The 16,463-nt window shown below is 39.0% G+C and overlaps 1 protein-coding gene across 5 annotated transcripts in view; it reads right to left on the bottom strand.

Annotated features, from left to right (window-relative positions):
- Nucleotides 1–4,095: 4,095 nt before the first annotated feature.
- LOC132402017 (cytosolic phospholipase A2-like) overlaps nucleotides 4,096–16,463 on the bottom strand; it is a 153,059-nt gene continuing 140,691 nt past the window's right edge. For all 5 annotated transcript variants that reach the window (XM_059984470.1, XM_059984468.1, XM_059984469.1 and 2 more), the window contains 3 exons: nucleotides 14,548–14,743; nucleotides 11,980–12,137; nucleotides 4,096–9,416 (listed from right to left, as the gene is read on the bottom strand). In XM_059984470.1, the coding sequence (XP_059840453.1) occupies nucleotides 9,249–9,416; nucleotides 11,980–12,137; nucleotides 14,548–14,743 (522 nt within the window). In that variant the 3' untranslated portion in view covers nucleotides 4,096–9,248. The remainder of the gene's footprint in view (nucleotides 9,417–11,979; nucleotides 12,138–14,547; nucleotides 14,744–16,463) is intronic.

Genomic DNA, 16,463 nt, shown 5'->3' with positions numbered 1-16,463 from the left:
ATTTGGAGAGGCATAAAATGATTAGGAATAGTCAGTATGGCTTTGTCAAGGACAGGTCGTGCCTTACGAGCCTGATTGAATTTTTGAGTATGTGACTAAACACATTGATGAAGGTAGAGCAGTAAATATAGTGTCTATGAATTTCAGCAAGGCATTTCATAACGTACCCCATGCAAGACTTACTGAGAAAGTAAGGAGGCATGGGATCCAAGGGGAAATTGCTTTGTGGATCCAGAATTGGCTTGCCCACAGAAGGCAAAGAGTGGTTGTAGATGAGTCATATGAGTCATGGAGGCCAAGGACCAGTGGTGTGTCTCAGTGATCTGTTCTGGGACCTTTTCGCTTAGTGAGTTTTGAAATGACCTGGATGAGGAAGTGAAGGGATGGGTTAGTAAATTTGCTGATGACACAAAGTTTGGGGATATTGTGGATAGTGTGGAAGGCTGTCAGATATACAGCAGGACATTGATAGGATGCAAAACTGGGCTGAGAAGTGGCAGATGGAGTTCAACCCAACTAAGTGTGAGGTGGTTCATTTTGGTAGGTTGAATATGATGGCAGAATATAGTATTAATGGTAAGACTCTTGGCAGTGTGGGTATCTTAGGGTCTGAGTCCATAGGACACTCAAAGCAGCTGCGCAGGTTGACTCTGTGGTTAAGGCAGCATGTGGTGCGTTGGCCTTCATCAGCTTTGGGATGAAGTTTAAGAGCCGAGAGGTAATGTTACAGCTATATACGACCCTGTTCAGACCCCACTTGGAGTACTGTGCTCAGTTCTGGTCACCTCACTACAGGAAGGATGTGGAAACTATAGAAAGGGTTCAGAGGAGATTTACAAGAATGTTGCCTGGTTTGGGGAGCATGCCTTTTGAGAATAGGTTGAGTGAACTGGGTCTTTTCTCCTTGGATTGGCGGAGGATGAGGGGGTGACCTAACAGAGGTGTATAAGATGATGACAGGCATTGATCGTGTGGATAGTCAGAGACTTTTTCCCAGGGCTGAAATGGCTAGCAGGAGAGGACACAGTTTTAAGGTGCTTGAAAGTGAGTACAGAGGAGATGACAGGGATAAGTTTTTTATGCAGTGAGTGGTGAGTGCATGAAATGCGCTGCCGGTGATGGTGGTGGAGGCGGATATGATAGGGTCTTTTAAGAGACTCCTGGGTGGATACATGGAGCTTAGAAAAATAGAGGGCTATGGGTAACCCTAGGTAATTTCTAAAATAATACATATTCAGCACAACATTGTGGGCTGAAGGGCATGTACTGTGCTGTAGTTTTTCTCTGTTTCTATGACATTTCAATGTTTTATTTTATAATGGGGTGGGGCAGTGGTACAGTAGAAAGATTAAAATGTCAAAATCTGTATTAAAAAGCAATCTTGTTTGAATCAAATTGATCTGTATTATTCTAATCATTTTTGTCTTCTCCATTATCTTTATCCTTGATCTTCATTCAATGCAACAGGTTTAGGTACCAAAGTAACACCCCTCACCCCTGCTGAGTTAACATTCTTTCAATTTAATTAATATTGCCCTCAGATATGTGAGTGCCTGAGGCACTGGAGAGCCGAGTTGGATTTTAAAGATACATTCGTTACGTGAAGTCCTCTCTGAGGAGCCCAGATCCGAGCATAACTAGGGTGATGCTCACGAACATCTTTTACATTACAGCGTAAACACACAGCAGTCAGACATGTCCAGAAAGATCTCTTAGCCAGTAAAGGCACTGTATAGCAGCAATCACTTGCAGGTGGGCCCACAGGGTTATTAAGTCGAGTTTACCATCACTCATTCACCTTAATCAGTTGCTGATCTGGTTCACAAGACAATCACACATACACATTATTTTCCTCTAAAAGCTCCTGACTTCTACCTACCATCCAGCTTTGAGTTATAAATCTTCTGTTCATGATAAACAGAATGTACTTGGGTGGTACAGTAAAACTTCTATAGACTGAGGTGGTCTGTAGCAGATATTAAACCAATACAAGGATTAAAACTACTTAAGCTCATCCCCAACAATATTATCTTTATTTTGCAATTACACACAAGGCTATTTAGTCCATGTCAGCTGCTCAGGGAACAATCCCATTAGTTGCACTCTCCTGCTTTATTTCCTTGCACTATGCAATTCTTTCTTTCTTGCACGTACTCCTCAGCTCCTTGTTGATGCTTTCTGACCACTAAGCTATGTCAAAGGATAAACTACGTAGCTGATTGACCTATCAACACATTCAGAGTAGTACCTGCAGTCTGACGGCTGCCTCCAAGCTCCACTTTTACAAAGATCACAAAGTCAGCTCTCCAAAGTAAAGGACATTTTATGATCAACCCATTTTAAATATGAAATTAGACTTGTCACATAATCCTGTTAAAACATTTCATCTGAGCAAAGACGATGTACTTTGTTAAAATTTAGTCTCTGGATTTTATAGAAAGGCACCAGGGATCATTATGCAACTACTCTTGACTGACAATCAGGATATGTGCGGAAGTTGGACGGAAGCTCCGGTACTTCACAAAATGGAATTTTTCCAAGGTTTTCCTCAGTTATCCCTAACACCCTACCCTGTGGTAGCCTCATGTGTCCATTGCAGCATTGGATGAAATGATCAATGCTCAGTCCACCAGAAACAAAGTCTAGTCTTCACTCTGAGTTCCAATACTAAACAGGATAGACCTAGCTGCTTCAAAATGGTGGCTATCCACAAGATGCCATTGGCTATAGCAGAAATGTACACCGCCCCAGTCTTTAACTTTATGGTTTGGGACATCACTCAGTTTACTGCTACAAGTAAGGCAGGGGAATAATTCTAATGCCCATCTGAATTCACCCATCACCTACCTGATTTTGCTCTGCACTCATTCCCCACCCTTTCGTATTGGCTTCTTTCTTTCCAGTACTGAAAAAGGGTCTTGACCTGAAATTGTTTCCTCCCCCTTCGTTGCTGCTACCTGATTCACTTAGTTCCTCCAGCAGATTTTTTTTTGTGCAGCCTTGTTTTGATTTCCTTTGTTAAGATTGTGAGGTAGAACATGTATCCCTATAGACTTCTCTGCTTCCCCCCCACCCCCACCGTTAAAGGTCTCACCATTTCTGTGGCACATGTGATCTCTGTATTGATGATTCTAGTCAGAAACCACTACTGGCTGGATCCACCCATTCCAAAGAGGAGTGTCTGCGCTGATTGAGTGTTTTTCATCCTGTCTAAATAACTGCTACAGCCATCAACAGCCAGCTGCAGACATTCGCTCAAATGTATATTACCACGACCAACACAAGGTGCCATCTCCAGATTAATGTCATTGGAGCAAGTGTGAAATTGCAGATGCATGTATACCAAATGGAAGTATCTAGTTAGATGAATTTCTGAAGAAGCTCAATTGATGACCTATAGATGGTCACAATTTATTTCCAGTTTGGGATAAACCTATTTTCAATCTAATATCTAGGCTAGTATAACAAGTGGGGCATAACTATGCAATGGAGGGAAGTTGAAAGCCCTGCAATTATCTTACCTTTCGATGTAGTAATAAATCTCATGCCCATATACAAGGGGTGATTGATAAGTTCGTGGCCTAAGGTAGGAGGAGTCTATTTTAGAAAACCTAGTAATTTTATTTTTCAACATAGTTCCCTCCTACATTTACACACTTAGTCCAGTGGTTGTGGAGCATACGGATCCCTTCTTTATAAAAGTGGTCTGCAGCAGGGGTGAATGATAAGTTCGTGGCTTAAGATAGAAGGAGATGAGTTATACAGCTCTCATTACATGTATGTGCAGTTCAACTCTGAGCAAAAATGCAGAAAGTTTGAAGTTAATAACTCATCTCCTTTTACCATGACTGCTGGACTAAGTGTGTAAATGTAGGAAAAATAAATGTGCTCGGTTTTCTAAAATTGACCTCTTCTACCTTCGGTCATGAACTTATCAATCACCCCTCGTATATCACACGGCTCTTCATCAAAGAGCCTTAGAAGAAAGCCAGAAGTGATAACTGAAATAATGTTTTAGTTTGCACAGTCAGTACTGAGTAATGGACAGGAGTATTAATCAGAGGTTCCAAAAAACTAATAATAAACAGGCGAAAATTATTTTGAAGAAACTACATTTAATTTTATGGTCAACTAACAATTCACATATATAAAAATGACATTGAGTCCAATGACAGGACATTAATTCAAAACAATCATAATTTAATGACAACCACTACTCAATCAATTTTTATTTATAAGTTGTACACTTTCACTTAATTTTAATGGAGTATCTTTTTTTAAAGCTCAGTGGAACAGTTTATTCAATTAGAAAAACTGTCTTAAATACCTTTAACAACTCACAGTAATTAATCAGGAAATCAGTATTTTAAATTTTTGTTGCCAATATTAGTGACCGACAGAACCCTTCTACTCTCTTTATAATAGACCACGTGCTGAAACTGCTTTCCTCTCCCTCACCTTCAAGGTGGGTAATGTGAAATACATTTCCAACTTCTATACTGAGAAGTCAAAGGCCAATATGTCAAGAACACATCCTAACAGCAGATGCATTGGAGGCGGAGGAATTGAGAAAAAGAATAGCATTCTTACATGAGTGTCAGTAGGTTTATAAAAGATATCAGCATACACTCTGTCACTAGAAATGGAGGCAGAGAGATTGTGAAACAGAAGAGAGAGGTGTCAGAGATGGACCAAGTAAATTTGAAGGCAGGGTGGAAGTTGGAGGCAAAGTTAATGAAACTGATGAGCTCTGCTTGGGTGCAGGAAGTAATGTATCTGCAGATTGGAAAGAGTTGGGAAACATTACCACAATAGGCTTGAAAGATGAACTGCTCCCCATAGCCAACAAAAAGGCAGCCTCGGCAGAGGCCCATGCAGATGCCATTAACTCAGGGGTCGGCAACCCGCGGCTCTGGAGCCGCATGCGACTCTTTCATCTCTGTGCTGTGGCTCCCCGTGGTTTTCGAAAATAAATGATGAGTATTTAATTAAAATGTATTTTATGTTAGTTTGTTAGTTTTTGAAATGTAATTCAAAATTTGAAGATTATGGCGATCTTGTACAATCTAAATAAAACGTTGTGGCGACCCCATTTCCTGGCACATCCGAACCGGCTCACAATTAGCCACTGTTCCGGCTAAGGGAGATAGCCTATGGGTGTTTGTGAGTACGTGTCTTTTGGAGCATCCATGCCCACGGGGGGGGGGGGGGGGCGGGTTGAGGGAGGCTTTAAAACAAGGCTGTTTAGTCCGAATAAAGTTATCTTTGGCTGCAGTTTACCGACTCCGTGTCGTTATTTTAGCGCTGCGTTTAGCACACCGCTACATCGTGTTTTTTTATCGCTATTAATATACGTCACCACTGGCAATGCCTGACACCTGCCAGTGCGCGATTTCTTTTAATTCTTCGATCCAAGGTAGGCTAACTATGGAGTAACCTTCAACCCAACGTCTTTTTTTCGGAGTTCAAAATGTTTTTGTTGCATGCAGAAATGTAATTTCGTTTTCTCTGCAGGAGTTCATCAATTTCATAAATGCAACACATTATAGTTTGTTTATACATAGCATAAAGGCAAAAAAAAAACCGTTGTATGCAGTGTTATTTCATTTTAAATGTCAAACGGGTTTTGTGGCTCCCAGTGTTTTCTTTTCTGTGGGAAACGGGTCCATATGGCTCTTTCAGTGGTAAAGGTTGCCAACCTTGTGTTTGTGGCAAGTGGGAGGAGCAGAAAGAGAAATTGTTGAGTGTGAGGACCAGTTCTGCTTGACAGAGGAGGATGGTGGTGTTAGAATAACAAGGCAAGTTGTAAGTAAAGCTTAGGGTGGAGATGTGACCAGTAATGAATGCATACCAACAAAAGTAGTGTTTCAATTAACTACAACATGCAAACTATATTATCAAATCATTTGAAACTACCATAAAATTTGTTCCAAAACAGAAATTAAAATTAGCACATAGCATTAATTACTTAAATTATTCCATTTGAATGTGTTTTTTAAAAAAGTTAAATATAAAGAATTTCCATAGCAACACCATTTAGAATAAGTACAAGAAACTACAACGTACTGTAACTTTTGTATTTCGGTAGTCACACTTGTTAAAACTTAATACATCATTTAACTAAAATAACTCCCCAGCCACATTAAGCACTGTATTTTGAATTATTGACAAATTTTCTGCTTAAATACTGCCGTTTTGATTTTGCTCAGTTCATCGACATCAGTGAAGGTTGACATACCCTTAACCTGGCATGCTAACGAAATAACAATGACAATTTTATGCATTTTCTAAAATTAATCTGCTAGTGAGTAATCAAGAATAAGTCACTTAGTCAATAAGTTTGGGCAACTGCCTTAAGATATTCAGCTCTGTATACTGTACAGTATATTAGGCTCTGCAGTTCTTGGGGATTATGAATATCGCACATAAATATTGGACGTTACCATACAGAGTGCTGGGTGGCAATCTCAAGCAGGAATGACTACGTTTTTGATGATTGGTGGTATGTTCTGGCAGGTAGCAAGGATGAAAATCTCCATGATCAGAAAGTGGTAAACCTAAATATTTTTCTTTTGTCAACAAACCAAACTTAATCAACACTCAATAACACATTATTTTTGAGATATTTGTATACAAAGTAGATCGGATTATGTGTTACGATAATTCTATTCTAAAGGATATACTGTAATTAGATGGAAATTTAAAGCACTTCAATACAGTGCATCATTCAATCCTTATAAATTTCCATCACCGAAACTCAAGGAGTTGTATCACTGAATCCAAATCTTGTAAAGAACAACTGTACTTCATAAAATTTAGCTTATTAAGATTATCCATAAAAGTATGAAATGATAGAATATAAATGTTAAAAAATGACTTTTCCTAGTAAGCAGTCCTCAAGACTTAAACGATTTGGATGGAATATATCCTGAAGGTACATTTTCTGTTCATCAACCTGGGACAATGTGACTTTTCCTGCATTGAGATAAGTACAGCACACCACATCCAAGGATATACAGAAGAATAAAGTGGCTAAATTTCCAATTAATGTCCTATACATTTTACAGAACAATGCCCCAAGAGGGTAAAAAATGTGCTGCATCCATTTTGAGATGTCCTTCAGTATGGATAGGATATATCTTAATGCAAATGCAAGAGGAGCTCTCCAAAACAATTCCTTGTATTTCAATCACAGTAATATGAGACAATATGGAATGAGGCTAATGTTAATGATAGGAACATAGTGGAACGTATTTTCATAACCTCACACATTTTGTAGTAATGTCTGATCACTTCCACTTCCCTGCTCCTACTTCTCCAGTCTTGCATATCATCAAATGTTTATTCAGTTTTGTTTTAAAACTCTCAACCAAATTTCCATCCATTCCACCTTCAGTCTGTGCATTCCTAATTGGACTCTCCATGTAAAGTATATTCCTTTGTGTTATCTCTGGTTCATTTTCCAAACATGTCAGATGTGTCCACTAGTTGTTGAATCTTCTGTCATCAAAATCTATTTCTGCTTTTCCTCTCTATCCACATAGGTTACAACTCCTCCAAATCTATAGCAACAAGTAATTTGCTGGATAAACAATCTTTTGGAGTTCCTTTAGAACAGGTATTCCCAACTGACCCCTCGGTTAATGGTGGGGGTCCATGACATGAAAAATGTTGTGAATCTCTACTATAGAATGATTCTTTCTGCAGTCTCTTGTGTCTACATCAAATTTATTCTTCTTTTGCCACAACATCTCAAGTAGATCTATTTCCTCCCCATGCTCCTAAAACTTGCCCAGAACTGAACACGATATTCTAACCACCATCTAATAAGTGCTTTGTTAAGGATATGCATTACTGTAACATGTCTTTCACTTAGGCAACACATACCGAATAACTTTAAGAAAAAGTGACCTTCTACAATTGTTTAAGGATCCTCTAATGGCCAGTCATAAAATTAAGCTACTGCTTCAAAGAAATGTTTTCTGGAGAGAGGATACACTTCTAGCTTGATCTTCCTGATCTTTCAGCCTCTCACCAAGGATCTAAATTCTTCTACAGTATGTCCACTTTTGAACAGACACATCCCAGCTAATTACGGACATATGGGGATATCTAAAATCACTAAATCATTGTCAACTATGTGGGCAGATGGAAATTTTAGCAAGAAACAATAAAATGTCACTCTGTCCTTAGAAATTGTACTTAACTGCACTAGCTAGCTATTTAGTTTTACGGACAGAAATTTGGCTTAAAAAATTCCTTCTGAGATCTTGGTAGTTATATTTTTGAGCAGCCGGACCACGTATTGCATTTGAGGCATACCAAATTTTACTCGGTCTCAATGGGCTGAAATCCATAAAACAGCTGGTCAAGCCAAGTTGTGGAAAGAAAGGAAAACTACTTCAGACTTGAACCATTGGGCATGATGTTCCCTGACTGCTGACAATCTATGGAAGAGAAAAATAAAAGCAGGGAAGTACTATTAAATAAACAGGCTCATATTTTGTTGTAACCACAGATGATTAGAAAATCAGATATTTGCAACATTTTGCAATATTAAGTACAATCTCCAATACTTTGACAGAAGAATTCTATCACCAGTTTACATTAGAAGAACTCCATGAAAAGGGGTTTACATGCAAATTCTAAAAGGAAATCCAAGATAGAGTTCTTTTCCAAGGCTGGTAAGTGATTGGATAACTTAGTTCAACAATGTAAAATGGAATATCAAGACCAAACCATGGGATACTCACAGCAATGCACAGAAACAAAATGAAATGTTCTGGATCCACGATGATCCAGCCAGATACTGTTTGGATATTAAACGGGACCATGCCACTTAAATTACGGAAGCAGAAACACAGATCTATTTCAGTGTTTCAATATCTGGGCAGATACAACACCTTGCTGTATTCATCATATTTTCTTCTCTGATCAATTCTAATCTGTGTTACTGGATAGCACGGGATTCAAAGAAATGGATTAAAATGAATGACTTCGAATCATTTAGTAAAAATCTTCAGTTTTTGAGGTGGATCTTCATTCCGTGGCCAAACGTCAACAAAGTTGCTCCCTTTTAAAACAATATCTCTTTGTTTTGTTTTTATTTTGTTTTGCCTAATGCAGGAGGAGGATTACAGAAAGTCCTTAAGGCAATTGAAGGCACAACATGGTTGGCGTCTTGAAGATGAGATCTGACTGCAGGTGTTTGTTCAGTCCTGCCTTAATCCTGTAGATAACTGTAACTTCTACTTCTGTTGTTCGTCTGTAGCATGTCGCTTCCGCCTGGCCTGGAGCCCATCAAAACTAAGTGACTTTTTCAGTCTTCTGTATTCCACATCGCTGAGGGACACAGAACAGCGAGATGGGTTCTGTTGCCTGTACTTGATGCTCTCGATTATGGCATCCTTAATCAACTGTTCAATAAAAGGAAAAGCAGTTTAGTCTGTTAGCAGTTCACAGACAAGGCAAAACTGACTAGCTATTGAAATTCAATGTATCCAATCAAACACAAGACCAGTTCTTTGATTAGATGGTAAAATGGATATGTTCCAATGTATTAAGGGTACAAATTGATATTCTTTTCATACATCCTCAAGAATTCAATGTATGTGGAGGAACAGTAGATAACATTTAACGGGGAACTAAAAGGACAGAAAGCACTCTGAAGTTCCTCAGAGTAGTAAATGAAGATGGACACCAACCAGGTTGCACATTTTTAGGTTGTTCCAAAAAAAAAAAATCAGTTGATGAAAGAATGTACAAATTGATTTTGAAAGAAGGAAACAAAAAGGTAAAGTCAGGAGGATGCAGAGTGAAAGAAAAAGCTTAACTAGGAGTAGAGCAGTCTTATGCAGCAATGGCGTAGAAGAGATCTTACAACAGCAAGGTGAAGAAGGCACTTCAGTTTGAGGAGAAGCTCATTGTTCCTGAAGGTAATGCATCGTGTTAGTGGGGTGTAAAGAAGTGTGGAAGGCAATGGAATGAAGAAAAGATTCGGATAATTTAACAGCAAGAACACAAGGAGCTGCAATTTTTCAAGGATTGGAACCATGTAGAACAAAAAGAAAGTCGTTTGAAAGTCAAGATTCATTCAAGATTCAAAAACTTTATTGTCATTCCAACCATACATCAGCTCTGCAGGGCAGAATGAGACAGCATTTCCCGGGGCAGGTGCAATCATAACAAACGCAACAATAAATAGTAAAACACAACAGTTACATGTCGGTTAAAATTAAGTTATAAGTGTCCAATGCAAGTTAAAAGTGTCCAAAGCAGAGTCAGGTAGAGCAGCTATTTAGCAGTCTGACTGCCTGCGGGAGGGAACTGTTTAGTAGCCTTGTGGTTTTTGTTTTGATGCTCCTGTAACGTTTGCCTGATGGCAAAATGTTCTTTTATGGAGAGTTTATGGAGAGGGTGTGAGGGGTCTTTAATGATGTACCGTGTGTTCTGGAGGCATCGACTCTGAAAGAGGTCTTGGACAGAAGGTAGGGAGACCCCAATAACCTTCTCTGCTCCCCTAACCACCCTCTGCAAGGCTTTTTTGTCGGCAGCACTGCAGCTGGAGTACCAGGTTGTGATGCAAAAGGTCGGCACACTCTCAACCTCCCTTAGTTGTGCCACAACTAAGAGTCTCAGTAGTGATAAGAAAACAATGGGCACTTCAAAGGAGATGAAAAGGTGGGATTTCAGTATCAAAATGAATATAGACATGAATGAGGTTCAGATTGTCTAGCAAAGATTTTAAGTTGAGGTGACATTCAGGGAAATTAGTGAAGCCAAGAGAAAAAGCAAAGAGGATCTCTGAAATCTAAGGAGGATGAGAAGAAATAAAATTCACTATTATTTGGATTTAGACAAAGAAAGCTGAAATCCAGGGTTAAAAATTAATTGTATGTTCAATTCAGATTTAGCATATGTGGACTTTAGATTAAAAGTCTCACAACTGAAGCAGAACCTCTGCTGAAGGTGATCCAATTCAGCAGCCATGCTGGTATCATTTAGATTAAGGCTGCTCTACATGCCAAGATAGAACCACTCTTTGACTGATAGATACAAAAGAATATTTAAAGCAGTTTGTTAATTCTTGATGTATTTGTGTATTTCCAGCTTTCCAAGATCAGGATCAGGCTGTACTTCAGCAGCTGAATATGAACCAGTATATAGCTTCTTACGCAGAGTGTGGTGAGTGAGTGGAATGGGGTGCTGATGGCAGTGGTGGAGGTGGAAATGATAGAGTCTTTTAACAGACTCTTGGATAGGTACATGGAGCTTAGAAAAATAGAGAGCTATGGGTAAGCCTAGTAATTTCTAAAGTAAGGACATGTTCAGCACAGCTTTGTGGGCTAAAAGACCTGTATTGTGCTGTAGGTTTTCTATCTTTCTATATTATTAAATTCCTGCCCCCCCAGTCAACACGTTATAAATTTTCACCAACATATCCTGTTCAATATTACTCCCATGATGATATGTAGGCTCTGCAAAATTAGTTAATTATTTCTTTTGAACAGTCATCATTTTGATACTTTAACTGTTCTTTTTGTCTCTCCATAGAAACTGACTGTCTTGCTAAATATACAGCATTCCAATTTTTTAATCCAGATTTTCAGCATCTGCAATGCTTTGATTTGGGATCTAATTATCTTGCACATTCACATGTAAATTCATCTACAAATTCAATTAATTTAACCAATGTATAGGTTACTGAGTATTTTCTCTAACCTACATTCCTGACAGGACTGGCATCAATGATTCCACCTATGCGCCCTTTGAAAGTTCGCAATAACTTTAATTATGAAATCCTACAAAGTACTAGAGGAACAAATTGAGATTTATAAAATTCATTCAGAAAACTCAATTTCTTTTATTCAAACTTTGTAAAATCTGAAGTATAAAAAGATGCTTCAGAAATTGAAATCACATATATAAGCAGCAACTTCAAAATTAGCAATTAAAGCCAATGTATAATTTCAAGTATACCTCAATATTGTTGAGTGTGTTGAATTCCATTAGGTCATGGAGCTGTGCAAATGCCTTATTGGGATATTGGAAGTTGAAAGTAGAATATGGTGTGTCAGCATCATCGAAGATGTCAAAGTCTGCATCCTCCATTTCCTTCTCACTCTCGCGTTTAACACCTTCATAAAAGACAGCATTTGCGTCAGTACAGAAATCAGTGTTGGTACTTCCTTTCTGTAATCTATTTTAAACTTTCCTATTTTGTGGAAAAATGCTAGTTAACATCTAATAACACTCTCAAGTCAACAAACAAGCTAATTTGGAATGTGGCCATATTGCTCTCTCCACAGAAAATGTCTGATCCACTTAATGGCTAATTTTTGACTTTCTTTTAATTATAGTCAGATACCAATCATTGCCGCACCTAAAGAAGCTATTGCAGCTAAAATCAATTTACTATTTGCCAGAAATGCGCACAAATGCAAATTTCAACAGCTAACTGGGTGTTGACAAGTATATGGCACCTCACCTGCTGTTTGCTTTTGTTAGTTTTTGCATGCTGGGTAAGATTCTAGCCTTCTTTCACTTGTCAGTCTAGCTGAGGGCAGATGCCTCAGCACAGAGAGGTAACTGAATCAGGGGTTATCCAAGATCTCAGGATCTCAACAGACTGATCATCTGTATATCTCACTAACCTCTCACGTGTTTTTTTAAAATGGCTTTCAAAATTCACAATCAAATCAAAGTGGTCAGAGCTGGACAGCTTTGCTCAGGTGGATCTGGGGTCTCTGCTATGCCAAGCTTTCAGTTGCTTGGAATTCTGTTAAAAGAAACTCTCCTCTAATATTCCAAATTCTGAACCATTACTGGAGCCATCATCTTGCTCACATTTTCTGCAGCTTTGGACCCTCAGCTTTGTCTTGGTATTAACTGCCCAAAATCTGTAACATAACTGAATTCTCCTCGTTTTTATAAAAATAAATTGACAACTATTACCTCTCTCCAACCATAAAATATAAAATTGAAAAACTTACTGTGCTCATTCTTAGAGACAGAACCTGAGAATGGCCAGGAGCCCAGCTATTCATTCCAAGAAGCTCTTACTGAAATTTTGAATTAAGAGTTTTTTTAAAAACTGTGTGCATGCTTCACTGTGGGATTCAAGTTCTACAGAATATTTTAGATTCAACTCCATACATATTTCTAACCAAGAGCACATGACAAGGAACATAATAGTCATTGTAAATGTATATGGCAAATAGAGTTGGAGAGTCATTAGGAAGAACAGCACAGAAACAGGCCCTTCAGTCCATCTAGTCCATGCCAAAACCAGTTAAACTGCTACTCCCAATGACCTGAACCAGGACCATAGCTCTCCATATTCCTATCATCCATGTACCCATCCTCTCTGCATCCACTCTTAGGCCTTTCAATACTTGAAACATTTCAACGAGAAAGCCCCTCAGTCTTCTCAGGTCCAGCGAATGAAGATACAGAGCCATCAAACTCTCCTCATATGTTAATCCTTTCATTTCCAAAATCATTCTCATGAACCTCCTCTGGAATCTCTCCAATTCCAGAACATCTTTTTTTTTAAGTTAAGGGGCTCACAATACTCCAAGTGCAGTTTGACCATTGCCTTATAAAGCCTCAATATGATTTTTATTTTTTAAAAATATTTCTTTTATATTCTAGTCCTTTAAAAATGAATGGTAAACATTGCACGTAGTTAAACCAGTGAATCCTGCACAAGGACTCTCAAGTCCCTTTGCTTTTTGAATTTTCTCCCATTTAGAAGATGGTCTATGTCTTTACTCTTTCTACCAAAGTCCATGACTGTACATTTCCCTGCACTATATTTCATCTACAGCTTCTTTGCCCATTCTCCCAATATGTCCAACTCCATCTGCCGACGTCTTGCTTCTCTCAACACTATCTGCCCCTCCACCTATCATCCTCAAACTTGGCTGCAAAGCCAGCAATCCCACCACCCAAATCATTGAAATATAATGTAAAAAGAAGCAGCCACTGCAGATTACTGCTAGTCAGTGACAGTCAATTAGAAAAGGATCCCTTTATTCCCACTCTTTGCCCCTGTCAATCAGCCAATCTTCTATCTATGCTATTTTTTCCTGTAATAATATGGGCTTTTGTATTGTGCAGAAGCATAAGCATATGATGACCAGACAGATCTCCTGAGGGAGAAATGATAACAACTACATTATCACAAGTACTAATCAACACAATTTATTAACTTTTTGGCATGAGTTCTTCATATCATTACATTGGCAAGTGAAAATAAGCACAGTCAGTTTGTAGTTGAATTCTTGCAGGTACATAGCTGACAACTGCCTTGGACACAGGATCTACTTAGTGCATCTACAACTCATTTCAACAATCCTGTAGAAGTACTGAGGTTAGGCATTGGATGCCTCTTCATGAAATGTACAAATATGGTTAAACAAGGACCTCACTTGACTTTGAGTTTGAACTTAAAATTGAAGGATATCACTGAGAAAAGGACAAAGTGAAGAATGGTACTTGTTGGTTAAAGTAATTAACAAATCAAGACCTGATGAAACCACTTACCTGGAGCTTTATAATGTCTGAAATTGATATTTGCTAGAACAAAGTGTATGATGGTTGGGCAGTCTCTCTCTATCATTGGATTTTTGGGCTTGAAGACGTAACATTCCTTCATTCCCTCTCGGTCAAATACTTTGGTGTCAATCTTAGGAAACGCCAACTTGTTCATTTTTGCCCATTTTTCTGCAAGCAGTAGCTCCTGTTAAATTGAATAGAACTAAGTCAAGATCTCTCATTACACAATTTTTCAGAAGTAATGCAATAGTAAATATATTTACTAAACTATAATTTCACAGCTACAGCCCCAAAAATACGTTAATTTCACAAAGTACAGCAATGCTCTGCACTTTCATTAAGATAGTTGCCAATCATTCAATCCTCACTGCTTATTCCTTCACAAACCTGCAGACTGCTACAATATTATAAAAATTCTTTTTCAGGATTTGTGCCATCGTTCATAGCCTTTCCCCAATCCCTTTGGGAAGGTGTTGATGAGCCACCGTCTTGAACTGTTGCAGGCTTTCTGCCATTGACTGGCCAGTACCAAGGTTTAGAATTGGTGCTAATGTAGGACCCAGTAGTACATTGCTAAGGGTACTGTGCAACCTGGAGGAGCCTGCTGGTGATGTATTTCCCACACACCCATTGTCATTGGTGGTAAACAGAGCTCACCAAGTTTGGGAAAAGTCCAGTGCATCTCACATATGGCAGCCATTATGTGCCGGTGGTGTTGGGAATGAACAATTAGCATGATGGATGAGGAGCTAATCAAGCATCTTGGTTTGTGTGGATAACATCAAGCTTATTGGTGTTGCACTAATTCAGGTCAGTGACTTTTTCCTGAGAAAAGGTGGAAAGATTTTGAACTGTCGGGTGGTGAAGCTCCTATCACAGGGTACCCAGTCTCTTGTACCCACTGTATTGTATTTGTGTAATTGGTCAAGTTGAGTTACTCATCACTGGTGACTAATCAAGTGTGCTTGAAGAATTGACATTTTGTTTTTATTGTTAGTTGGTGAGGATCTCAGCAAAGTTAATACTATTGGATACCAAAGTGTCAGAATATCTCTTGTTAGAGATGGCCTTTGCCTGGCACTACTGTGATGTGGACATTGCCCACCATTCATCACCCATGCCTGAATATTACCTGCGTATCTCTGCATGAGGCAGGACTGCTTTATTTGCTAGGGAGCTATGAATGGATTTTGTGCAATCAGCAAACACACACCTTTGATCTTCTGATAAAAGGAAGGTAAAGGAGGGTGTAGCCAAGAATGGTTGATTCTAGGACTTTGTCACTCCCTTGACAAAGGGAGTGAGTCCCTTTGTCATGAGGGACCTTGAATTAATGAGCGAGACAGTGACATCATTACAAAACAGGAGCCATTTGAAAAGAACAAGTCTAATAGGAAGTGATTTCTTTGAGCCAATAAGAAGTGGTGTAAGTGGAGCAGCCATTGACGGAGTGGGCCAGTGTTAAGAGTGGTCAGGCTTTGACTAAGCAGGCTTGGGCAAGCACAGGTGGAAGTTCTAATTAAGTTTCTAGTAGGCTTTTTTTTCCCTCTTTCGTTGTCTTTTAGTACATAGCTAATGTGCGGATAGGCCCAGAGTTAATGGTACGTTCTTGGTGTGAGATGTGGGAACTTTGGGAGACCTCCAGCCTAGTTGCTAACTATATTTGCATCGGGTTTATCAAACTGCAAATCCTTAGAGACCATGTTAAGAAACTGGAGCTGCAGCTTGACGACCTTCAGCTTATATAGGACAATGAGAAAGTGATGGATAGAAGCTACAGGGAGGTAGTCACCCCTAAGTTTGCTGGTGACCGGCATCTGGATGACTCTCAGAAGAAGGAAAGGGAACAGGTAGGCAATGCAAAGTACCCCTGTGGCTGTTCGACTCAATAATAAGTAGACCAC

The sequence above is a fragment of the Hypanus sabinus genome, chromosome 11 (genome assembly GCF_030144855.1).
Source record: "Hypanus sabinus isolate sHypSab1 chromosome 11, sHypSab1.hap1, whole genome shotgun sequence".
Taxonomy (NCBI): domain Eukaryota; kingdom Metazoa; phylum Chordata; class Chondrichthyes; order Myliobatiformes; family Dasyatidae; genus Hypanus; species Hypanus sabinus.
Note: the sequence above shows the minus strand (reverse complement) of the source record. Positions and strands in the feature narration are given on the sequence as shown.